The sequence below is a fragment of the Tinamus guttatus genome, unplaced genomic scaffold, assembly GCF_059628265.1.
Source record: "Tinamus guttatus ecotype Peru unplaced genomic scaffold, ASM5962826v1 Tinamus_guttatus_pri_ptg000123l, whole genome shotgun sequence".
NCBI classification, from domain to species: domain Eukaryota; kingdom Metazoa; phylum Chordata; class Aves; order Tinamiformes; family Tinamidae; genus Tinamus; species Tinamus guttatus.
In genome coordinates, this window is record NW_028288657.1 from 215,218 (window position 1) to 241,024 (window position 25,807).

Genomic DNA, 25,807 nt, shown 5'->3' on the forward strand with positions numbered 1-25,807 from the left:
GAAGACTGGGACTGGCATTGCAGAGGTTTTTCAATATTAAAGGCATTACCATACTGACTGTTCTATACTACATGTGTATGAAGGACTAGATAGGCACACAACTATATAAATGCAGATAAAATTGCACAAAAATCTGCTGTATTCCTTTATTCACACTGCAATGCTGACAGATGGTCCTCAGTAAGATTCTATCATATTCCATAGCTGAATGAAGGCCGTATGCTATTGAAACAAAAGATTAATTAGGCTGTCATTATGTGAAATTAGGTTTGTGGGTGGCAGGCACACTCCAAAGCCTGCATGCAGGCTATGTCTATTTCTGTTGTTATTGTTACAGTAAAACAGAGGGAGAGAAACACAGAAACCTTGGAACTTAAATGCCAGTGTGTGATGGGCAGGATGTTTGCCCAAGTGGCTATGCACAGTTCATTCAGCAGTAGTAACATAGCAAAGGGTTTGTTTGCTTTGAGTGTACTGCTCTGTTACCTAAGGGATGCACACAGCAGATAATTGAACAAGGAAATGGCATCTGTATGTGCTTCTGCAAATGAATTCTCACATTTCTGGAAGTCATTGTTTTTTTTTTTTTTTAAACCTGAAACTTCCACCATGTTAGATGGGGCTGCTGTCATATTCTCCAGGGTCTCCATGTCGATGGAAGGCTTGACTTACCGTAAGAGTTAAGCTTGGAGCCTGTTCGCCAGCAGAAGCAGGTGCAGCATAAGCAAATATACCTCTAGGAAGGGCAGGTGAGGTCTACAGGGCCTCTGAGCCCATGGCGTAAATGGCTGGAGTGCCAGAATTGGTTTAAGGTTCCAGCTGCTACTGCACAGGTACCTGCTCGTTAGAGGGGGCTGCCTAGGCTTCTCCCCAGGCTCTCTAGATCGTATGCTGGTGCTTTGTCCTGGTCTGCTAGCGGTCCTTGGATTCTGTGTCCTGCATTCCACTTCTTGCAGAGAATCAAGAATTTTGACCTGTAGTGAAAAAAGAGCTTTTTGTTTTCTTGAACTTGGGCTTACTGGTCTGCTATTTAAAAAACCAACAAACAAGCAAGCAAACAACAATCTGCAATAGGGTAAATACCTGCCTGTGTGGGAGTTGAGAACTTTTAAAGCTGCAGGAAATGAATATTCTACTCAAATTCTTTAAAAAACGGTTCTTCTCTAGTATATGCAGTTCAGAAGTGAGCACCTGTTGTATTATTTTCTTTCTCTAAGATATTGGGTGCGGGGAATGCTTTTGGCCTTGTACCAACCCAGGGAATAATATCCCCTTAATCTTAGCATCTCCCTGCATATGCTAGAGGCAGAGTTACAAGATCTTTTTGTCAGAGATGAGGGTTGCTGGTGGGCCAAATCTCCATCTAGGGGCTATTTTCCTTTCTGCGCTTCCAGATTGATCAGGAACAGAGCTAAACTGGCAACAAGTCTAAGTCCTTCTTTGCAGGTGGAAGAATGGATAGCACAGCAGAAGAAACTGAGGAGCATGGATTGGCATAGCAAACATTGCAAACATGATATACCTCGGTCGCCTACTGTACTTCGGTAGCATGATCGTTGGCGTCGTAGCTTACCATCGTCTCTTGATCTGCAGTGGTACGGCAGCTTTCCCAAGGAAGTGCCCTGGGCCTGTTTCAAGGAACTTGCCGAATAGTCTGTCTGTGTCTCTGGTGTGCTGCAGGACGTACTGTCTGTCGACGGTGATAGGAGGTGCATGATTCCTCCCTCCTTTACTGGAAGGAGGGCAATCCACAGTAAATCCTTCTTTCTTCTTCTTATGTTATAAGATGTGACTGTGATTCTGAGCACTTTTTCTTGCGCTCTCTGACGTTTAGAGCTAGTGTTCATTACTTGCTTCTGCAGCTGTACTATTGCAGTGGGGTCATCCTGAAGACAAACTGTCCCATGGGGCTAAACATCTGAGGTGCACAGAAATTTCAGGAATTCAGGATCCTCGAGTTGAGACCTTATGGGCTCTATTTTCAAAATCCTGAATCCTGTACAAGTTGCCAGGACCTCACAGATTTTGTTTGAACCAGGATAAATTTCGTTTAGTCTAGTACTGGAAGCTGTTCAAATATCATTCAAAGGTGCTATGCAGCGCTGTCATTTCCTGCAAGCAAGATTTTGCCCTTTTGCTCGGCAATCCTTGGAAAAGAGAAAGGATGAACAATGATACAATTCACTGAGCAAGCACTGTATTACAATGCCAGAAATAATTGTTTGTTTACAGTTAAGTGGTCTTCTGGGAGTGGTTAGAATGCTCATTTGAAAGACATTGTGTAACTTTGTTAGGCATAACAAAGTAAAGGAGCTGGAGAAGTCAAAGATCTTGATTTTAAGGTTCCAGGGCTGAACAATAGTTTGCCTGACCCAGAACACTTTTTTTTTTTTTTTTTTTCCCAATTTTATCTGTATGTCCTCTATAACTCTTTATTGTGGAATCTACATCCTTTAAACAAAAAGGTTTAAAAAACCTTAACTTTCTTGTGTTTCACTCTCCACCAAAATTGTATAAGGTACAGATGTCTTCCATTTATTAACTATTTAAATAAAACTATTTTTGAGAAGTATCACTTAAAAGTATCAAAGAGGAGGTAGGAGAAATGGATGAATATTTTATTTAAAATTCAAGATAAGGAATGAGCTTTGAAGTAGTCATGAGAACAAGTAGAGTGAGCTGTAGGCACATACATTCTGCTTGACTTACCCACAAATTTTTGAACTGTTAGGACATCTCACGTTTTTTGCAATAGTGGGAAAAGTGCTCTTTTCAGAGCATTTTTGTGCGTGGTAATGAACCTGTTTTTTTCTCTCTCTCCTTTCCTGTGTCTGAGAGCTGGCTCACAAGATGCAGTGCTGTAACCGCTGCAGAGTCTGTGGGAGCCGAAGCCGTTCTGCAGGAGAATTTCTTTGCCGCTTGCTGCAATGCATTCTTGATTAGAATGGTGGTTTGATGTGTTGTTTGGAACCATTTTGCAGTTTAAGGATGAACAGTATTTTTTGTGTTCGGTATGGTTTATGTTATTCTGAAAAAAAGATGTTATAATGAATGTAAATAGTTTAAATTTGATATTCCAGCCCCAAACCTGGGATTTCTTACCTACCCTCTAGCCTTCTAAAACTGTCAATTTCTGCTTTCATCCACACGGGTTATATCTCAGTGAATACCTTTTCTTGTCACTTGGAAACAATATATTCTTTATTATCCTTATGAAGAGAGATTCTCATGAATACTTCAATAAACATTCATAAATAGCACCTTAATTATTTAAAACCATTTTTCCTATTACTTACTTAAGGATGTTTTCTTTCATCTATCCAAGCTGAATTTATTGCAATGAATAATAGCTTTCACTTCAATTAGGTTTGTATGTACACATCTCTGAATCTTGTATCCATCTGTTTGCCATCTGCTGGCTGGTTTGCTATTTCTACATAGCTTGTTTACTTCAATTGTGGATGGTCATGTACTCATTATCAAATTCATTGTTCAAATTATGGTGACAACACATAACTAAGTCAGTCTCCATGTACTTAAATAGATTCTAAGAGAAATAAGATCACTAGATCTGTCTGTTCATCTCTTTGTGTGGTGGCTCTGCCACTGCTTATTTCCAGTATATGACCATAATGAAGGCAGTACATCCAGAAAAGGTTTTGAGAATCTTAGGAGTTTGCCACTGGCTCTTCCAGCTTCCGTTGAACAGGTTAAACTTAGGTTTATGGAGGTGAGGTCAGATGAGGGTGGAAGAAGTGCTTTTTAGAAACACCCAAACAAAACAAGAGAGCTACAGATGCACTCAGTATTCAGTTAGATTTGATCTTTTCCATGGTAACCAGCCCAAGCCTACCATTTATCTCTCTTATTTATCATTGCTCAAGCATGGTCTTTTGAAACTTTTCTATAGTAGAACATACGGTTTAATAGCTGAGATTTCAAACATTGGCACGACTTTGTATCAAACACCAAACGCCCAGAGCTTTCCATCTCCTGCTCCACTGAACAAATGGTTAAAAAAGAAAGAAAGAAAGATAATATGATACTACCTAAACCAAAATCTACAGCTGTTTCAGAGCCAAGAAGAGTCAAGGAAGGCCAGGAAGCAGCAGCAGAATTGTTTTTACAGGTGTTACCATGATTCAGTGTTTTATATAGTTGTGGAAAACTTTCTTTCCAATTCCTAAACCCAAAATGTCGTTCAGCCAGAGGCAACTGTCACACTGATGCTTAAAAGATAGGAAGATAGGACTTGGAGAAAGGAGGTCTGAGAGACTGCCACTGCCTTGCTGTGATTCTGAATTCAATCGCCACCATTAGACCTAGAGACCCCAATTAGCATCAGGGCTCATTGTGCCAGATATTATAGAAATGCCTAAAGAAAAAATAATTAACCTGAGGTATAATACTGGCAGTTGGCGGTGTCCTGTATTATTTCCCTCGAGTATTCTTATATGCCTATTTTAGAGAAGTCACAGCTTTTGTTAAAATAGCTCTTAAGCTTTTAGAAAAATCAGATAGAGGTGGCATACATTTATCTTCATGTGCTTGAGAAGTTACATTCTAATGTAATTTTTCAACATCCATTTTCAAATAAGATGTAGGTTTTTATTAGAATGGTTCTTAAAAAAAATAAACTAAAAAGACCATTAAAATCTCAGCAGTTCTTAAGCACCTAGGCATTCAAAAGTTGAATTTAAGTCATGTTCGAAAAAGGGATTGGAGCTTTTAAACCACAGACTTTTTGAAATCTTATCTCAGTTTTGACTTCCAGTAAACAAGTTGCTTTTAAGATGAAATCTTATAATCGTTAGGGCTCTTCGTTGGCTCTTCTGATTCACCCTTTCTCCCCCACTAACCACAAAGCCAAATTATTCTAGAGTATACCCCATGTAATTCCCTTTTTGGCCTTATCTTATCTCTGCTTCTTAGCTGATGTGATTGAAAAGCTCTGGTGTTCCGTGACATAAATCCAAATAGAGTACTGAGTGTCATTGCTCTTCTTCCAGGAAGAGGTCCAGGTGCTTCAAAATGGGGCTCTTTCCTTCTGTATGTGTGCGCACACATGTGTGTGTGTATATATATATATATATATATGTATATAAAAATACATAAGAAGAAAAAAAAATCAATTTGTCCATGACAGTGATCTAATGGACTGAGGTAAGGGGGAAATAAAATTGTTTGATTGCTATAACTGGATCCACTTGAATATGGCCTTCTTCTATTTTTTGGTTACCTAAAAATACTATAAATTATCTGTTCAATTATTATTGCTATGTTCAGGATTTATTTTGTTTGCTTATGGTTAAATAAATAAACATAAATAAATACACACACACACATATATATATATACTCTCTATACACATGTTTTAAGGTAGCTGTAAGACTTGTGTGTGCCTGGCAGCGAGTAACTGCTGTAATACATTGGGATTGTAGTAGCTGAGGATGGCAAGGGCTAGCGGAATGAATCCGTAGAAGGACATATCAGGTATTAAAATGATTATTGATTGTTACAGACGTGACTTTCTGAAACCACATTTTTGAAACTGCAATGTTTTGTACAATACAGGAGAGTTAAGGATGCGTAGGGAAAGGTGCTCATCCAGGTTCTCTGTGTCAGTGAAGTGTTTGTTGAAAGCTGCTCAGGCCGTGACCTGAGACTCCTCTGAAGCATGTTGTGGTCACTGTTTTAAGGTGTAGATACGCACTAGTGCTTACAGTTCACAGAGTTACATTGATGAAACGGAGAGAAAAATCTTTCCCAACACTATTAATAGGATTGTTGCTGGATAGAGCTTATTTGGGCCAATTTAGATACATTTTTTGCCAGAATGACAACATAAGACAGTGATGGCATGCCACAGGCAGGATTTAGTGGTTCATTTTTTGTATTCACCTCACTCAATAAAGCAGGAAATTTACTTAGTGTCCAGAGGCTGTTAACTGTCTTTACAGTGCATTGTTTCAGCAGTTGAAAATGGCAATACATCTATATACATAGATATCTGTTTATAAATGAGTGACTTACAATACCCAAGGAGAAAGAGAAAACCTGTTTACTCTGGTATTGACAGAGAAATAAATTTCTCCACAAGGGTAAATCTTAGATATACGTTTGATTCTTTCTCTTAAGGAAGGAAGTTTTCGTTTCCTGTTGTGATTGTTAACATTCTGTTGTTTATTGTAGAGGATGTAATGTAAAAGAATTATACATTTTGTGTCCCCTTTTGTCATCATGAAAAAATCATGAGACCATTCTCTGTCATTAACAGCCACAAATATAACTGTTACTTAAGGGAAAAGATTGGTCCCATGTGGAGGATCTGAGTTTCCTAAGAAATCCATTCTAGAGGAAAGAGGGAGGGGGTGGATAATTAGAAAATGCCCAAATGGGATAATCTCGCTGTGTAGGGGGAGTGAAGATCCCCCTGTTGCTAGCACAGCACTGTTCTGCTATGCTGAAGGCAAGCAGAGTGCATCAGATGCTTTCGTCTTGCTTCAGCACTGGGTTCGCAGTTGCATCCATCCATAAGGCTGTCTCCCATCCTTCTTTTTTTCCCTGGCAGGTGATTATATCTTGAAGAAGCTGTGACCTAGAAATAGTTCATCCATCTGTCTATCCCATTCCAAGCCCTGGTTAAATCGCATGGTGAAGTGAGGGGGAAGGAAAGACTTTGCACTAGCTCTTAGGTAAACCAAGTTAAATTCTTAGGCCTAGTGAGGACTTCTTGAAGGACATTTCTTCTCACTGCAAGAAATGTTAGTGTCTTTGAAGGTCACATACAAATCTGTCATTTTACCTGTTGCATTCTCTTGACTTGTATTGGCACATTTTGAGATTATTCTGATTACTTTTCAGATTATATTGCACCAAGCACAATGGAACTTGGAACTACCCAGAAAATGTTTATTTTTGAGGGCATTGTCTAGCAACTTCAGGTTGTTCAATTGCGGTCAGATGTCTTAAATTTTTAAGTATGCAATTGCTATGATAAACCAATCTTTTTTTTTTTTCTCTACATCCTCAGATGCAGTGAAAAAGTCAGTCTTGAAATATGAGAAAAGACTGTTTAAGTCATCATCTAAGACTGTTTAATTTTTTTTTCATATGGATAATGCTTTTTACAAGGTAAGGGTAATATTTCAGTTTATGTAGTAACCAAACAAATACAAGTCTTATACTCTTTTTCTTCATATCTAATATAAAATATAATTTAAACAGAAGTCTCTTAATTTTGCTGATTAAGAAATTAAAACTGTTACCTTTCTATGGAACCCATAGTTCTGTTTGACAGAAATAGTGTTTCTCAATAGGAAAATCTTTCCTCCATATTTTGTCCTGATTTATTTTCACTGGGTACTAAAATTCATGAGCTACGCAGCAGTAGTAGTCAGTCTTGCAACTATCAAGACATTACTTCTGGCCGATAGATGGAATTATATAAATCATAAAGTTTACAAACTAGCAGAGATATTGGATGTATTTCATGGCGGTATGTCAGGACTGATGGTAGTAAAACAGAAAAAGTTTGAAAAGCAGTGTTGTGGCATATGGTTTGTGGCTTCAGTGAATATTAGTGTTGGCTCTGAGGGGCTGCTCTCTTCACCTAGTAAAGCTAAATAATTGTGTTTCATAAAAGCATAATTGCATAATTAGCATTGCATTTTGTTTTATGAAGCATCTTTTCAAATCTTTATCCTCAGAAGTGAATGCAGTTAATTTGGGGTGGTTTGTTCCATTTGATTGTACTTTATATGTGATTTAAAAGTATTCAGCTGGGGTGTTTTCCAGTCCTATTCTTCCAGCTTCAGTAGGGAGAAGTGAAATGCCTTGCCAAATGAGGAGAACCTTATTTGCAGAAACACAGCATGTTAATCTGCAGAGATTTTTACACTTACAAAAAGAACGCAAGATTGCAGTGTCCTGAGGAAAAAAATCCAGCACTGAACTAGGAAAAACAAACAAACAAAAAACTGTAAGAGCTCCACAGCTGGAAGGAAAGGTTTTCTTTGTATCAAGAATAAGTTTTCAGTATGGAGAAAACCCTAACTCCTACATGCAGCTAGAAATCCTGGCATCACTGATCAGAATAAAATAACAGACAACTATATCTGCTATTTTCACAGCAGTGGAGCTTTGTATCCATAGCAGTATAAATTAGATTAACCTCTCTTCTTTCATCAGAGATAAATTCCCCTCGCACTGGAATACTTTACATTCCAGAGAGAGGGATCACTCTCTCTTTCACTGTAATCACAAATATGTATTTATACATTACATTTATTTAATATCATAGTTTATATTATATATACAATAAATAGATTTACATAACAAATAGTAATGTTCTTGAGGTGCTGATGGAATCAGAAGGAAAAATGTCCTTTTTTTTTAAATTTCAAAATTTCAAGGTGCAGTGTGAGGTTTTTTTAGTTACCTATGGCATGAATAGGACTACTGATTTTGTCTCTGTTCAATAATGTTTTGCTCTGTGAGCTGAAACATAATGGTTCAAGGTGAATTATTGCACCAATTAAATTCCAGCTTATTAAGTGTTTTGTGACATTAAGATGAAGGTTTTATGTGTGTGCTTTTTTTTAATGAGGCATTAACAGCCAAATATTAGGGTTTTCTCTCAAATAATTAATTCTCAAATACAGTAAGATTCTGCAAAAAAAAAAAACAAGTTTTCTTCCTTCCTGTTAGATATTATCTGGTTTTATGTGGTTAATAAAGTCCCAGGACAAATTATTAGCAATTAATTTGTGATAAAGCATCAGAATGCATTCTTATTTTTAGCAAACAGAATTGAAAAATGCAGTGGAGCAAGTTTTAGCCACCTAAGTGGCCTTTTTTTGACTTTGTTAATTAGCAATTTTGAACATTACATGTCAGTCGGTATCAATTTGTAGACATGATGCCATATGAGTTTAATTCCTGATTCCACTAATTACCCCATGCTGCTGTGTTTAATCCTATATTGTGGTGAAAGCAATCGCATAGCTTCAGAGGTTGTAACACCCATAAAAGCATCCCAGGCCTTATGTTTTACGCTGAAACAACAGACGAACAGCTCAAACTTTCTAGAAATCAGATAGCCTGTACCTGTGTGGAGTCATGTATACAAAATCATCTGTCAGTAAGCTCTGTGTTCAAAAGAAAACAAGCTATTCGTTCAGCTCCATCGAAGCCCTGATTCTCCATGAAGTTCAAGAGACTTTTTCCTTTGTTTAAAAAGAAAAGGGGGGAGAAGGGAAAAAGTAATTGAAAATGACAAGAGGGAAATGATGCAGCTGAATGCTTTGCTAAGCAATCAAGGCTTAATAGATTAGAAAATATGATAAATTACTTAATTGTTCTCAAACTGGTGGTTGTTGGTAGATGGTTCATTGAAAAGCCCTTGTCGTATAGAAAGATATGCCTGTTGTATGAATATCAGTCACCAAGAACCCATTGCTGCTTAGTGGGGCCTGTTAGTGACCAGGCTACACTTTAGTACATGTACTTTAGTTTTCTTTAGTACATACAGCTGCATACATACTGTACATAGTATGGTACATACAGTTACTTATCTTCCAAAAGCTTTCTAAGCATTTGGTGGTTATTTTCCCTTGCCTGTTTGCTGGAGTGTGATGCTGTTGACCACAATATTACTGGACTTACCATACAAATAAACTCAGAAACTGAGGTTTTGTTTTCTTTGGCTATCCTGCGAACTTCTTACAACAATAAGAACGTGCCATGCGTATAAATGCATAATGTACTGCCAATGTTCCTGTTAACGTAAATGCATTCATTCTAGTCATCTAGAGTCACCCATTATTGCAGTAAGGCCTAAGCTTTAGCTGTTAAAAGTCAAGCGGGTGCGGCATTCAGCTTCTGTACTTCAAATCAAACAGGTTTCTCAGTGGATGGAAGAAAAATCTGAAATTATGGTATGAGTAAACTGCAAACCTGTCCCCTCTCTCCCCTCTTCGCTCCTCTCCCCTCCTTCACTCTGAAAGGAAGTAGAATAAAAATATGTGTTTTTTTTTTCCAGAACTAGTAGTTTTTTCAGGCCAGTGCCATAAATCTGGGAGGGTCCAGCTCGTGATCTCATCATAGTTGAGTCTAGCAGTGCATGCCATTGATTTTAAAAGTCCCATTTCTGTAGAAAATTCATTTAATTACTATTGTTAGAATCAGTGAAATAAAGGGAATGAAATAGAGCATGAAATGTTTAGCTGATTTATTTTGTATGCTGTATGTGAGAGTATAAAAGGATAGCTGGTTTCCTTGTTTCTCTGGTATGGGTCGGTTGTATTGCTGTCAGTTCCAGCACTCTTGGATTATTCCAGATTAGCTGCTTCAGAGCTAGAAGCTCTGACCTCAGCTGTGTCTGATACCGTAAATTCACAGGCAGACTCTGCTAGACAGTGTCTGCTGGCATATATGACATAGAAAATGAAGCAGACTGTGGATTATGTATAGGGAAAAAAATCTGGAGGTCAACAATGAGTGCTTGATGCTTCTTTCAGGTTGACTAAGAATGCTCGCAGCACTTAGCAGTATTCATCAGTAAATCTCGAAACAAGCTACCAAAAAAAAATTGTCTTCTTTTGAAAAAATCTTGGAACTGCAGCAAGAATGATGACTATGAGCTGATCTCCGCTGCCTAGCAAGCCCAAGACAGAAGCCTGGTCTCCTGAGTCCCAATCCTGTATTCCTGCTAGTGATGCCATTGGGAGTCTGTTTTTTTTTTTCCCCCCTAAAAGCACAACAAGCAAGTAGAAAAATTTAAATAGAAACCTTAAAATATACATGTCATTTATCAAGTTCCATGTTTGAAAATGGTATATTTTAAATAATAAACTCTAAAATCGGTGTTGTTTTTTAAGCTTTATGGGATATTTTAATCCTAGATTTTTTTTCACAGTCTATCCCAGACTTTTGTGGAAATTTACCCACAAAAATCACTGGGGAGCTGCCTCTTTCCAGTTGATAAAAAGCTATTAGGTTAAATTTCTGGCAGAACTTAGAAAATAGTGGTATTCCATTACTTGGGTATATGATAAACGGCTGATGGAATTTAATAACCATTTGCTGAAAATCCAGACTCCTTTGTAAATTTGTCAAGTTGCATACTCAAAGTCGGTAGTGTCTGTAGAACTATTGGTCTTTACGTCTAGTTTTGTATATCCTTTTCTAGTTTCTGAAAGCACTTATTTGATGAAGAATTCTAAAGAGCAGGTAAAGTTAAGAGGATTTATTTAATAATAGAAGAGCTGTGTAATAATAGCTGTGTGTTTGTTTCTTTAAATGCCATTTAGTTAGATGCAGCAATAGAAAGCAGTGCTGGAATGGCAGAGATGGAGCCATCTGCATAGCTGAAGTGTGCAGGGAGAAGTCCTGTTTCTTCAACGTGCTGCACTTTACCAACCAAAGACTGCAGAGCTGACTGAGCTGAATTGGTGTAGCAAAGAGTGGCAGCAGCCTGCGACAGCAAGAGTAAAACTTGTCCTGATGGTCTCCGTTTTACTTCATTAGCTCCTGCTGTGCCTGAGAGTAGAAGCATGAAGTTAAGGCCTCATGCCTCATGCTGGTTTCTTCAGTTTTGCTTGAGTTTCATCCTTCTTTACTTTCCTGGGTAGCTTGCATGTTCTTCATTCTTCATCATCTCTTTCTGACTGTGAGGTTGAACTTCTATAAACTATTCAGAATGCTTACACTGTATTATTATGCCTTTTTAAGTGCGAGAGAGTGAAAATCAGCATTGTCTTAACCGTTGTTTGGGTTGTGCTTCTACAGTGTCTGGTACTATGGAACTTAGAATAATTTATAGTCTGTGGCCCAGCAGCTGCATTGCCGGTTGCCTAGTGCCTTCTGTGGCTTCTGGTGCTCCCTGTTGTTGTTGCTCTGCTGTTGATTGCTTTTTGACATGTTGCTTGTTCCTTCTTTGTTCTCCTGTCTTTTGACTAGAGATTTTGCTTTTCAGAATGGGAACTTTCTTGGCCTGTGCATATACATATAGTCTGAGGAGACAGACTACCAAGTCATGACTTACCATTGTAACTGGAGTTGCCATATCATTGCAATGATGGTAGTAGCATCAACTGTACATGGATCTTTACTAGCATATAATTAAACTGTACTATTCTTCCTCCTCTGCCAGCTTCTGGTTTTCATCTAAACAAGCTGCAGTTTTTTGGTTTCAGTGAACTGACAGGTATCATAGGAGGATGCTGTCATTCTTACAGTAGATAGGACTTCTGTTAGTGTCAACTAAGCAAGGAGACTTTCTTAAGCATGTATTCCTTTGTCATACAAAGCATGTATTCCACTGTCATACACAAGCTTGCTTTTCTGTTCTCTGCTTGGGTTATTGCTAGATGTGACATTCTGGAAAGTGCAGTGTCTATCAAGATCAATATTAACATAGTGAGAATATATCTACTTGTTGTAATATCATTAACCTAAACTCCAGAAAGCCTGCAAAATAACTCTTTTCCACTTGAATTAAACTCTGTCTAGCTACATGAGTGTCTCAAGCTGAGTTCAGATCACACCCTAGATAAGGTTTAAAAGGAATGAAGAGAAATATATAAATCTTGTTCTCAGTCCTGGAATCAGGGTTTTCCAAAAGGCAATTATGGGATGGAAGTAAGTAATGTGCTATCTTGGGGGTACATAATGTGAAGGGGATACCAGAGGGTCATTGAGATGTACATGTTAAAGGTAGTTAAGAAGAGCTGTGCTTTTTTGGGATCAGCAGATAGTTTGATAGCATCAAATTAGGATGTTTCATGTGAGGGACATTGGAAATTAATGGGAAACAGATTTTTATAGGATGTAAACAGTTGGTAGAGATGAGCTAAATGCATTAGGGTCGGACTTGCTTTTGAAGATAATACCTTCGTTGCAATTGTGCTCCAAAGCCTCCTCAAACATCAGTTTGCTGTTAGGTTCAGTGATGTACAGCAAGGTTAAAAATAGTTTATGATGCAAAATTACAAATTCTGTATTCAGTTGCGTGATCCTTTTTACTTCACAAAAGCTTTTATACCGTCATAATAGTGCTTTGTACAAACCAATCCCTATTTTACTTCAAAAAAACCTCTATTCTAGTACACAATTTATAAGAAAATGTGTACAGCATTCTGACATAATGTTTTTTAGCATAAGCAATCTTTCAAGAGTTTTGTGCATTTAATAAACAATGCTGTAAATCAGCTCTGTGAAACCAGTATCAGGTTACCATGGCAAAGAACAAAGATATGAAGTGAGGCTGGTGGTAGTTACAGAAAAGAGATCATACGGCAGCAGGGAGCTTGCTGGACCTTTTATTACTGCTTACACTGCGTCTTGGCATCAATAGTGTTTTTTTTAGAGACATCAGATTTTCATGATGGAAATGTAATGCTGTTTACAGTTTTAAGTGCCCAAATAAAAACACACAGTCCTCCTGTTAGTTATACTGATATAAATCAGGAGTAAATCTACTGGTATAAAAGGAGTTGTTGTAAGTAAAACAGTGCTACAACCCTGCACCCATACTTCTACTTGTGGGGCATGCTTGTGGGAATAGAGAGCAATATTCACGCCTTTTACATGTTTATGTGGAAACAGGCTCTGTTAGTTGTTTTTAGTTTCATAAAATGCCAGAGATAAAGTATCAGTAAAGGCTTTAAGGCCATTTTTGCTGTTTCTAATACAACTGACTGCTGATAAGTTATGATAAGATCCAAGCTAAGCATAATAATCTCCTTGAGAGTTTAAAAAGTGAGCTTAAAAATGATTTTAAAAGCTCATGTGAATTGCCACCCCTTTTTAAACACTAAGTAGTGTTGGAGTCAGACTTCCAAAGGCTGAAAGAAGTGTTTTGTGGGATTTACAGAATTATCTTGGAAGGTTAAGACCCAGCTTGCTTTGATTTCAACAATTTTCACCTCTGAAAACAATTTTGAAAGTGACCAGAAAAATATGTTTCCAACTTCAGACAATAAATATCTCGGTCCTCCATCTGTTATTTGTGACTCTAAAAAAAATTCGTAAAAGGAAAAACAAGCAAACTCTGGAAACAGATCCAAAACTGTACACTGTCACAATGTTAATTTTAGATGGGTGTTTCCAATACAAATGTCCAGCAACAAAGAAACAAACTGTTTGCAGTTTTTAAACTGCTTTATATCAATTAAATAGGAAGACACAGAATCCAGTGGTGTTTTCCGTAGTTACCAAATCTTCAAAGCTGGTTTAGACTTTCCGAGCTTTGTGTGTGGTTCAAAGAAATAGAATTGGAGTGAAGGAAATAATAATAAAAAAAAATCAAAAAAATGTAAAGTCAGTATTGCTTATAGGGATAAATTTAGAATAATGGATTTTCTTTCAAGAAAGGCATAACTACCAAGTATGAGATTAAATAACAAAAAGCCTATATACCTAAGAAATGTCCACCAGGTTTTAAGTACAGGAACTCTGTCACCTTCTTTCAAAAGCTTTGGGAAGTGGAGTTATTAAGAGTCACAGCTTGCTTTTTACAGTGAATGAAGAGAATCCCTATTAATACAGAATAAGGTGCAAAAATCTCGTTTCCCTCATCTCACGTGACTGTGTAGTAGAAGACAAATGTCTGTCATTGCACTATACCAAAAAATTTGCTGCTGTGTGGATTATGTAAACAGCTTCTTAGTACCACAAGTTATAAAATACTGTACACTCAAAGCTTGTTTCCTCTTAATTGTTAAGCACACGCTTAACTTTATGCATGAAAAAAGTTCCATACACTTCAAGGAGTGATATTTCAGTGTACATTACATAGATATACTGTCGCTTGAAGGGTCTGGTTTCTGTAAAAAAGGACAAGGAAAAGTAATTCTGTGTCCTTTCTTGTCTCAGATGACATTCTGAATTTGGCCAAATCAATTGCAAAGGCCCCGTTTATCTTCAGCAGGACCAGAACGAATTATTTGTTGTTATGCAGGCACCTCACGGTCTTTGGCTTCTGGTTTGGATGTAATCTAAATAGACAAAACCTGGAGAGGTTATTTCCTCCATTTTGCAGATCGGGAAGGAGGCAAAGTGAGATGAAGTACGCAGTATAGACACGTTACATTCACGGCACATCTGGGAAACAAACCAAGATACTCGGTTACAAATAAAATACCTTCAAAAATAGCAGGCCATTGTGATATTCTAAGCATTTATGACCTGATCCAAGGTGCGCTGAAGGTAATGGAAGCATTCACATTACCTTCAGAGGATTTTGGCTAAATTTTCCTTTGGCTAATATTCCTTTGCTCAAGATTAGAATTCATTTTCATTCTAATATGAATTAATTTTCCAGATCAATTATGGAGGGTATTTTTGGGAGGTAGAGTGAAGCAACTGAAGGACATGCGTTTTTATATTTGCATGTAGGTGCATATGGCTCTTATTGCTAAAATAAATCCCTGGCGGTTTTTTTGGAAACGTTATTAAAGTTTATGTTTAATTTTCAGGGATTTTTCTACATTTTCAGTTTTAAGACATTTTTAAACAAAGTTTCTTTTGCAAAGTTCAAGTACTTAAATTTCAAGCAAGTGCAGATATCATAAAGGCAATATAAACTATTACTGTCTTACTGTGTTTTTTTGAAAAAATAATCTTAGATTGCAGAATGTCTTTTCCTATTTTTTCTCTTTTTTTGACACTATTTTGTGTGATGCATATGGGGGGAAAAGAAACACTGCAACATTATGTATGTGGACATCATATATGTCCAGGTTGAGTTTGCTATTACAGAATGCTGTAGATTGACCTGGGAACCAGGGTCTTGAGAATGAAATAGGCACTAGCGAGACATTAAAGGAAAGGATGAAGACCATTCCCTTTAAAAGAAGATGGGAGGGTATCAGTACAGTTAAGGGATCTGGTTATGAGTCTTGCAACAGAGTACAAGCACAAGAACTGTCATCCCAGTGATAGACTACAAATTCACACTGCATCAGGTATGCTGAGAGAACTGTTGTTTATGTGAACAAGTGGCAGCAGAGCCCTCCACGAAAGGACATTTCATAAAAATGGATGTACTCAATCATTTTCTTTTTGCATTGTGGTGCAGGGAAGATGGAAAAACAGACAGTCCCTAGTTTATCATATGAAAAACCTGAGCTGTGGTTCCTCACACTTCCTTCTAATCTGCAGCTGTTTTCCATCTGATAGATAAACGTGTCTAAGCAATGCATCCTACCTAGCTGTCAGTTTCTTGTGAATGTTCCTGTTGACAACTGAATGTTTCCATTACGGCCTCTAAACATCTTGGAGACTGACCTTGTACCTCCTTTAAATGCACATTAAGACTGCATTTCCTTCATTTCACCTTCCAAGGGAAGCAGTGCAGCTGTTCATTATTTGCAGCACTTACTACAAGAGACTCATTTTCACGAGACAATTTTTTCCCTTGGAACGTCATAAAAGTGTTTGAATTCCTGACTGCAAAGACACGGTGAATAACTGTCGCAGAGGAGCCCTGCAAGCTTTGATGGCAGAGCTGTTCTGCTTTAAAAGGGCTCAGAAGTCTGTCAATGACATGTTCTTTTCTTCACACGGTGATGGGAAGAGACTGCGTTGCGTGGTGTTGTGTCGTAGTGTGGTTTTGAACCTGCACTTGCTACATACCTGTAGCACGGAAGGGAAAAGGGTGACCATGTCAACCAGTGTCCAGCTGGCAACCAGCACTTGCACTACTGTCAGCTTGTTTATAAAGAGGGAGTCAGCGCTCTGATGCGGTTTATTCGAGCAGTCAGGATTGTGTCACTTGAAGTAATGCACTCCCAGAAAGTGAGGCACCAAGCACACTGTGCCAGAAAGCAGTGAGAAACTGCAGAGATCAGAGACAAGATGACCAGGAATATCAATTAAGTATTACTGTACAACACTTTTCACTTAATTTGTTTGAAGAACTTCGTAATAAGGAAGCACAGGGGGTTGTCAAAGTGCGTTTTATGATTATAGTTGTTTCCAAATTCAGCTGAGAGTAGTTCTTGAAATTGGAGAGAACTTTAGGGTAGGTTGATCTTAGAGAGCCAAGAACTGAGCCCACTTATCTCATGCAAAAATAACAGCTTCAATTCCTTTTTTTCTCAGTTTCCTTTCTATGTTTGTATGAGTAGTGATATTTGTCTTCGATGAAACCTTTGAGGCAGGTATTTAACTCTCTGCGTTGCCTTGGGGGAGTTCTTTGACCTCTCTCTATTCATCTGTATAATGAGGATAATGATGCCTATTTGCCTCAAAGCGGCATTGGAAGACTTAAATCTGAATAATGATTGTAGAGCCCTTGGATGGAAGCTGCAGCACAAGGACAAACGATTTTTGTTTGTTTGCTCTTGTTGCAGCTGTTATTTGACTTCATGAATGTCTCAGGTGATAAACAGGCTTGAGAATGGATGAACTGGAGCATGCCTACTCTGAATCCTGACTATTAGTATTGTCACCTGTGCAGATTTATTCATGCATTTGTTGGTCTCTGTATTCTCTTTTGTGTTTATGTTTAAAGTTGCTTAACTAATTATACTTAATTGACAGGCTTATTTGATGCCGCTACTGTGAACTCAGTTCAGCTGGTGAAATGAGAGACCAAGAAAGTGGTATTTGATGAAGTTTCTAATGGCTGGAAAGGGAACAGGGAAACAGTGGGCAAACAAGTTGCCTTTTGGTAACAGCAGATTAGTGACAGAGCTGAGAATGCACCCTAGTTTCTCAGTCCTTCACCCTGCACTTCAAGCAATAATTCCTCTTCAGCTGCTCTGCCAACAGCTCTATTTGCATTAAAACAGATCTGAGCTTAATCCATCTTCTCTTCAGAGTGTCATATTGCAAACATTGACAGCCCCATAGTCATGTGTATTCTCTGGTGGTGCTTTTAAGCACAGCTGTATGTCTGTTGATGACGAAGCCATCCAAAACACAGTCTGCTTCTCTTGGCACGCTTGAGAGCTGAGTCTCATCCCTGGCTCTGAAATGATACTGGTATTTTATTCCAGATTAATGCTATACTTTTGATACGGGTCTCAAGACCCGTATAGGTCTGTAATGTGCTTCAACTAACATCACAGGGCGGGGCCAGAGAACACAGAGTTCCTTAGAGATGAACTCAACTCAACTGAATGTGCTCCAGACGTGTCACTGGAGCTATATTGCTGTAATCTCTTTGGAATGTGCATGGTGTGGACATGGTACACAGATCACCAAATCCTGTGATCTGCAGACGTACTGGACTATACTGCTTTTTGATGTGTATGCAACTATAGTGGCTGTATGGTACAGGAAGCCACATAAGAACAGAAGATCTGTATTCATGTTTTTAGCTTTTTGAAAAATCTGTCCCTCAATCTGTGCATCAGTTTCCAGATCTTTTGCTGGTTTGCAATTTTCCTCTCTCCCACCCTTCATCTGTCATGCCTGTCTGGAGTACAAGCTCTTCAGGGCAAGGGCTCTTACTAAACGCATGAGCAGTGCTTGCCACAGTGCAGTTTCCATGTAGCTCAAGACCTGAAGGCACTATAAATAAACATCAGATTATAGACTACAGGAGGCGAATTTTCTTTTTGTGTATCTTCTCCCAATCTGTTTTACCCTTGTATAGTTGAGGGATCAGGTCATGATATTGCCTTGATCTTACAGATGAACTAGGCTGAATATTTGTTCTAGTTGGCTGCAACTAGTGTAGACTTGTCAAAGAGAAAGATCCCTTGCAGTTAACGCTTACAGGCCCCTTCCACCACCCCAGCAATGCACCAAAATAATACTGCACTCTGAAAAATAATGGAATTACTAAGATTCTTTGCTGATCTTTTCTGACAGACAGGGAATTACCTTTTCCAAACAGAATGAGTTTGAAAAATATCAAAGTGGCTGGAGACTATTTAACTCATGCTTAGCTGCTTGAGAGATTGTTCAGGCATGAAGTTTCTTGTTGACGTGAACCACAGATATTTCTAGCAGTGGGTCCTTTGATTTTTCAAAATCCAGCTCACAGGGCAGATTTTATTTTCCAGCAGAATTCCTTCAACTTGTTCTTTTCATTTACAGTCCGTCGCTGCTACCGAGTTCCAGCTCAAAAGTGGTCTAAGTAGGTACAGTTATTTTTGCAATAGATTTATTAAGGTTTGTTGCATCAGAATAGTTTTGAGCATACTTTGTTTGGTTTTCCTGAAACTTGAGAGCGTGCACAGTGCAATTAGGTGGCAGACACTGGATGCCTGTGTGCTGTACAGCCCCCTCCCAGCCAGATGCAGGAGTGCTCAACCGTGTGGTCATGGTGCTTTATTTCCCTTTGTCTGAATGCCTCAGAGCACTTTTTCAGAGCTGGTCTCCGGCTTCTGGTCAAATTTACACATTCCAGTTTGTTTGCAACTAATCATAGCCTTGAATCCTTCCACCTGGCAGATATTTAAAGGGGGGAGCTTGACACAGAGCAATCCCAAGAGACTTTCAACGTGAACTTGTGTGTGGATTGGTTCTCTGTTGCTTTTTAGATATAGGATAGGAAATTAAGAAACATTCTTATTTTCAATTTCTTCAGAGAAAAGACAGTTTGAACAATCCCTTTCTCTGCTTCTTAACCATCTTGGCCTTGCAGTTTCCATGCCAGGTGTCTATGGGTTGACTGCTAGACCTCAGTTGCTATATATAGGTACAATACTATACTATACAGATACATCCGCTAGGAATACAGTATATTTATAGCTAGACAAATAATTGCAGACCAGTAGCATCTGAGGTTTGGGTAGATATGTTTTCCTTGGAGTTGATGAGCTAGGTGGCATCACCCCTTAACATCCTAGTAAAGTGTGTTCAGTGGTTTTAGCAGAGGAGCTAGAAAAAGAATTGAGTGTTAAATCCCTATCACTTCCAAGGCAGACCATTTCCCAGGGTCAGAGTGCAAACTGAGAAAGCTCATCTCCTAGCAGCCTACTTTCTGTGCTGACATAAAGGTACTGCCTCCAAGGAACCCTTGCTCCAGGTTCTTCATCCTCTGTAGTAAACAGCGCATCCACAGCTAGGAATCCTCATGCCAATTTTTCACCCTAATCGATTTTCTTTCTCTGAACCTGAAATGCACATTTTCCTCCAGCTTCGCCCGTTAGCATTTGCTCTTTCCTCTCTGAGGTTGCCGCAGGATGCAGAGACCATTCCTTAATCTTTCCACTTAAAGTGACAATTATATAAACCCTTATACCAAAGTGAGTCGTTTATCACTACCACTGGGCAACGGTCAGATTGCAGTCTTCTTTTAATGTAGGCACCCTGCGCCCATCCGCACTAATGGAAGTGACATAGGCACATCGGGAGGAGAAACTATCCCTTCTGGTACTGGATTAACATTCTTTTCAGTGTGTTTTGCCACGAACAGAATCCTGCTGACATGCTCGGTCTAATAGGGGCTCCCTCCTGTGTCCAAAAAGCACTGCACTTCCAGTGGTTTCCTTATTCTCTACTACCAGAAGAAATCTGACACAAAGCAAATTGCCATATAAAAATCTTCTCAGGAGAAGTTAAATAATTTCTTCAGTTTGTGTTCAGTTTACAGTTATTTGCTCCTCTGCTTTTAGATTGTTGTGACATTCTTGAACAATAAGTCTGGAGACTAGACGGTCTGATGCACAGATCGGGTGAAACAACAGTAGTGTGGGCTTCTATAGCTTTTTTTATTTATTTCTCTACCATTTATTGTAAAGAAAGATCCCAACAAATTCCATCCCCCAGCTTCACTCATTTCACTGGTTTGTGCTGTCATGGAATATAATTGTGAGTGAACGTAAAGCCAAGGCTTGAATCAAAATTTTTGACAGGTTATATGAAAGAAAAGGAGGGTTTCTCATTTTTAATAGGTTGTGTTCCCATCTGAACAACTCTTTGTTTACAATTGATCATACTCCAAACCCACATTTAAAGAATTTTGTAGTGGAAATGTCGGTGGTTAGTGACAGCAGTGTGGCATGTAGGAGAGAGCAAGGAACATACTGTTTAAGGATCTCTATTCTTTTCTTAGCTCTAACTTTATTTTCTGTCAGGTAATTCCTCATCCTTATTTCAGCTTTCTACACAGTGAAAAATGCATTTCCCATATAAAAGGCCCAGAGATAATGACAGCATGCAATCCTGAGGTCTGTGTTATTGACTAAGGCATTCAGTGACCAGTTTGCATTTTTTCACAATGGTTGTCTATGTTTTTGTGTGCTGCTTAGAGGCCATAGCAGCTTGTGGGGCGCAGCTTAGATTGCAGTCATGTTGTTTTAGTCCCTACACAGACAGCCCCTGCCTCAAAGAGCTCTAGTCTCCAAAGTAAACCGTGGTAGGAAATAATATTCTCATTTTTCAGATTATAAAATGACATGTCCAGGGTGACATTCTCCTAGGTGTCTCAGAGGTTAACTCCATAGTAATAATGAGACAATATAGAAATTACAATCTGAAAATTATTTTTCAGCAACTTAGATGTTCCTAAATGTGTTTTTTGGTCTTTGAATGGAAAATATACTGGTGTCAGCTTGGTTTAGAACAGCCAGTGCCTCCATCCATCCTTTGAAGGTAGCTCTCTGAAGGCTTTGGTTTTGTTCTGGAAACCTGTGGAAATTCTCAGCCTAATTCCAGCTGATGGGAGAGTTTTGGCGTATTGCCAGGGTTCTGCAGGGACTTTAAAGGACAGGGGGGAAATCGTAGTTGCGTATTCGATCCAAATGCAAGAGGAGCTCTATCCCTGCAAACCTTATAATTAGCCTTAATGTCTTGTGATATGCTGCTTTTTTTTTCTTGCCTGTTTGAATAAAGTACACCATGCAATAAAAATTTGTGATGAATTAGCTCTGTAGTCTTCATTTAAAGTTCAGCGAGGAAAATAAAAAAGCATTTGCTGCAAGATTGGATTGAGTAATATGTAGGATATCTTCAGCTATAATGAACTCAAGTTATCTAGCAGTGTTAGAATTAACCCTTGCCTGTATCCCCCCACAGTATGTTTTTTTTTTTCCTAAAAGCATATTTCTTTCTACTTGATCATCTCATCTCCTGCAGATGATAAATTTATCTGCAAAGACCTGTATTTCTGAGTATTTACCTTAAAAAAAAAAAAAAAAAAAAAAAAAAAAGACGTGGAATTAAGGATTATCTTGCAGATCTTTCAGGTATTATATGACCATCTTCACAAGCTGTGGCTGTGTGCAGCTCCAGTGAGCATCAGTTGAGGCTGACAGATAGCTTATCTTGGTGAGGTTCTACGAGGGAGGACCTTAAAAAATCATGACATCAGGCAAGCAGCTTTGTTGTAGGGTTGGTCACAGGACCATGTAAACGTGTGTTCTGGCTTTGCTGAATGCTGCCAGGTTTTTCCAGTCTTCTGACATGCTCAAACTGGTCTGGGTTTTGTAAAAGTGTTTCTTTCAAGGGGAGCATTTTTTAAAAAGGTTTTTGGTATAATTGTCACAGATGGATTGCCCCAAATAGGTCAGAGTTCAGCCAGCTGGACTGTTTTGAAAAGCTGGTGATTGATGGATTGCTTAAGTGTAAGTTCCTATAATCTAGAAAGTTCAAAGAGGAATTCACATGGCAAAGAGCCAGAACACATAGATTTGTACTAGACAACTTTCATCTATAAGCGACAAATTTAAGTAGTCTTGTTAAGAAGGAACTGCATGTGCTGTGAACAACCTAAGAGCTTCAAAACTTTTTCTTGCTGCAAGAACTGAGAAGTGTAGTGACTGCTTATATTGCAAGTGTGTTGAGCAACCATCGGATCTGACATTACATTGTGCTTTACATACACGTGACTAAACACGTTATTTACATGTTTGTCTTTTTTTTGATCTTTTTCTCTGGTGCAGGTACCTCACCACATGAAGACTTTACCTTATTACAGTTATGACCAACCAGTGATTGGATACTGCCAAGCTCATAAACCTCTCCATGTAAATAAGGGGTACGATACCATGTCCCGGGAGCAGGCTGAAGCAACCAACCTGGAACTCAGTCGAGACCACAGCTTCATAGCTACAATTGCGCGTTCGGCTGCTCCAGCAATTTACATTGAGAGAATACCAAACTAATGATGGAGACACCTTCTTCAGGGGCGGAGTGGGGAGTTCTTTTGAGGGACTTTTCATCTTAGAAGAGACCAGGGCAAGAAACTAAAATCAACCATTCCAGTTACAAATGTTCCAACACAGACAAAGGAAAGGGGATAAAGCAAACTCCGCAGACTGTGGACATGCAGTACACACTGAAAACTTCAGGATTTTCTTTGCTTTAAACTTTCAAACAAATTCCTCAATGTAAATATTAAAGAGAGATTGTCAAGTTCTTATTAAAACATAGATTTCACTCTAGCTACATAAAGGGATGGATTAAGAGTTTTGTTTGTATATTTGATTTTTCTACATTGCACTGTTCCAGGGAAGGAGAACCACAGGTAAAAATTAAGGGGGACAGGGAGGGAAAGGGCTTGGGTGGGATTGTTCAGCCATGTTTCCTTATGAAGTGTTTAATACTCTTCAAAGATCTGTGTTTTTTTTCTTTTTAAAAAATATCTTTTTTTTTCTTATTTTTAATGGTCGAGCAGTAATATTTCAAGCTTCAGAAGTGGGCATTAAAGCTCATCTTGTACTAAAAGGACGTTGGCAATAGACACAAAAAACTTGGGTGCATGTACATTTAAGACACAGGCTGTACGCTATGGAGGGTGCTTTTGATTTTTACTTCGTTGTGCTTCATTGTTGAAATTATGATTGCGTTTTGGTCTCTAAGAAAGGGGAAAACATGCAATGGAGTATCAACTCTCATATTTACAGTCCAGCAGTGCTGTAAGCAAAATTAATGGACATCTGGAAACCAAAATGGAGGCGTTGTGCTTGAAATGGATCAGATGGAAAATCTTTTAAAGCAAGAGTATTTTGGTGAAACTCACTGGCTGACGCAGTTTCTAAAATACAGGAGAATGTGTACATTGGTTTTGTTTTTGCTTTTTTAAAAATTAATTATTATGATCAGTTAGCTTTTGTGTAGTTTTTATCAATAAAATGACAACAAAAACAGTGGTGGAAAAAAATAAACATTATTTTGTGGTTGGGACATCCCAGCCAAGGTATTCTTCGAATGGTTTCTCTGGATGTGTGTCACAGTGACCCAGTGGAAATTAGGGAACGGTAATTCTGTCCTGTTTCACCTCTATCTCACCTCTCAGTAGAAGCTAAAGAAATTGTTTAAAGTTTGAAAAATTAGAATATAAAGAAACTTCTTTTTTTTGGCCTTGTAAGAAAAGGTTAAAAGGTGATTTTATCAGGGCACTTATTTAAGCCTAGGAAATGGAAGGAGGGAGAAGAGGGGGCCTTTATATATACATATATATAAAAGGGTTTTTTCTTCTGTCAGAAAGGTGGCTGTTACAATGCAAAACATGAGATGAGAGAAAATAAGGTATAACTTTTTAACTGGAGGGAGAATAGAGCAATGGGTGTTAGGATATAATGAATTTCTTATACACTCAGGTATTATGGGAAATAGAATTGGCTATAAGGTATGGGGTTAATGTGTGAATTTCTGGAAGTGCTGAGTATTGTATCCTGTACACAATATTGTCTTCTATGTTTCTCACTTTAAAAACATGTTTTTGGTTTTTTTCTGAATAAAAGAAGGAATACGTATGTATGCATTCTGGGAGCTAGGCAGCTTGTAGGAAAACATGGAAGTGAAAGTCAAATTGATGCATTAAAGGTAATGTATTCAGAAATAATTAAATGGGAAATGAAAATGATTGAAAGGTTAGATGATGAGTGTACAGCTGGTTGTAGTAGACATCTTGTCAGCTTTAGCAGTGCTAGAGGCAGAGACAGAAAGCAGCTTGAAACACAAAACTACTTCAAATTGAGTTTATAACATTGACCCACAGCCTGTTGAACTCAAAAGATCTCCATTGCTTTCTATGGGCTCTGGATCAGCAATAGAATACATTTCAGTGAGCATCTAAAGTGTAATGGCATTTCTGTGCTCTAAAAGATTAGGATGGTAGGGCTTTATTAGAAAGTTCATAACAAAAAATGTAATTCTGATTCAGTTTTCTAACTGGCAGTTGTGTATACGCCAGTCTGATGCTATCAAAACCAGAGAAAATGTATCGCCCTGATACTTAATGTGTCTCTGTATGTTTTTTCTTGAAATCCCAGCTGCTGGAGTCATGTGAATATTGGAGAATATCTGTTTTATTTTTAAATTCTGTTTCTAATCTTCATGGATGCAACTTCCCTCACATTCTGGAAAAAGCAAGCAACTTGCATAACTACTGAAAGGAAAGTAAAGGTAACAAACACTACCCCCACCCCTCCAATTTCTTATTGTTCATTCTCTGATTCAAAAAATAATTAAGAATATAAGTTCAGCAGTGATTTGGTAGATATTTGGAACTGACCATATTGGGCCATCTTTGGCCCACTGCAGTCAGATCACCGGTTTCCTTTGTAATTTTGGGGAATTTTGCTGCCTGAGAACAAAATAGGCTGTTGTGTGCAGTGTTCTGCATGGATTCACATTTTTTTCTACTCCTGTGAATGTTGCTGGGTTTCTGCTGTTTAAATGCTGATGCCAGTTTAGGAGAGAAGCCTGTTACTTTTCTTGGCACTCCTGAAGATTAAGGCGGTAATGTTCCAAGAAAGTTTTGAAGACATAAAATTATACCTTGGTGCTAAAGGCCATATAGAACTAGGTATTTATGTGGCAGGTTGCTTTAGCTGAAAGCAGGAGGTGTCATTGCAGCATGTTATTAAGTCACCTGAATTAGTTTTATCTACAGCTAATT

At 38.3% G+C, this 25,807-nt stretch overlaps 1 protein-coding gene across 2 annotated transcripts in view; it reads left to right on the top strand.

Annotated features, from left to right (window-relative positions):
* Positions 1-24,108, top strand: part of LRRTM4 (leucine rich repeat transmembrane neuronal 4) — a 105,509-nt gene extending 81,401 nt beyond the window's left edge. The window contains exon 3 of one of the 2 annotated variants that reach the window (XM_010217028.2): positions 22,845-24,108. In XM_010217028.2, coding sequence (XP_010215330.2) covers positions 22,845-23,066 — 222 coding nt within the window. In that variant the 3' untranslated portion in view covers positions 23,067-24,108. The remainder of the gene's footprint in view (positions 1-22,844) is intronic. The other variant, XM_010217029.2, reaches the window with a different exon arrangement.
* The last annotated feature ends 1,699 nt before the right edge of the window (positions 24,109-25,807 follow it).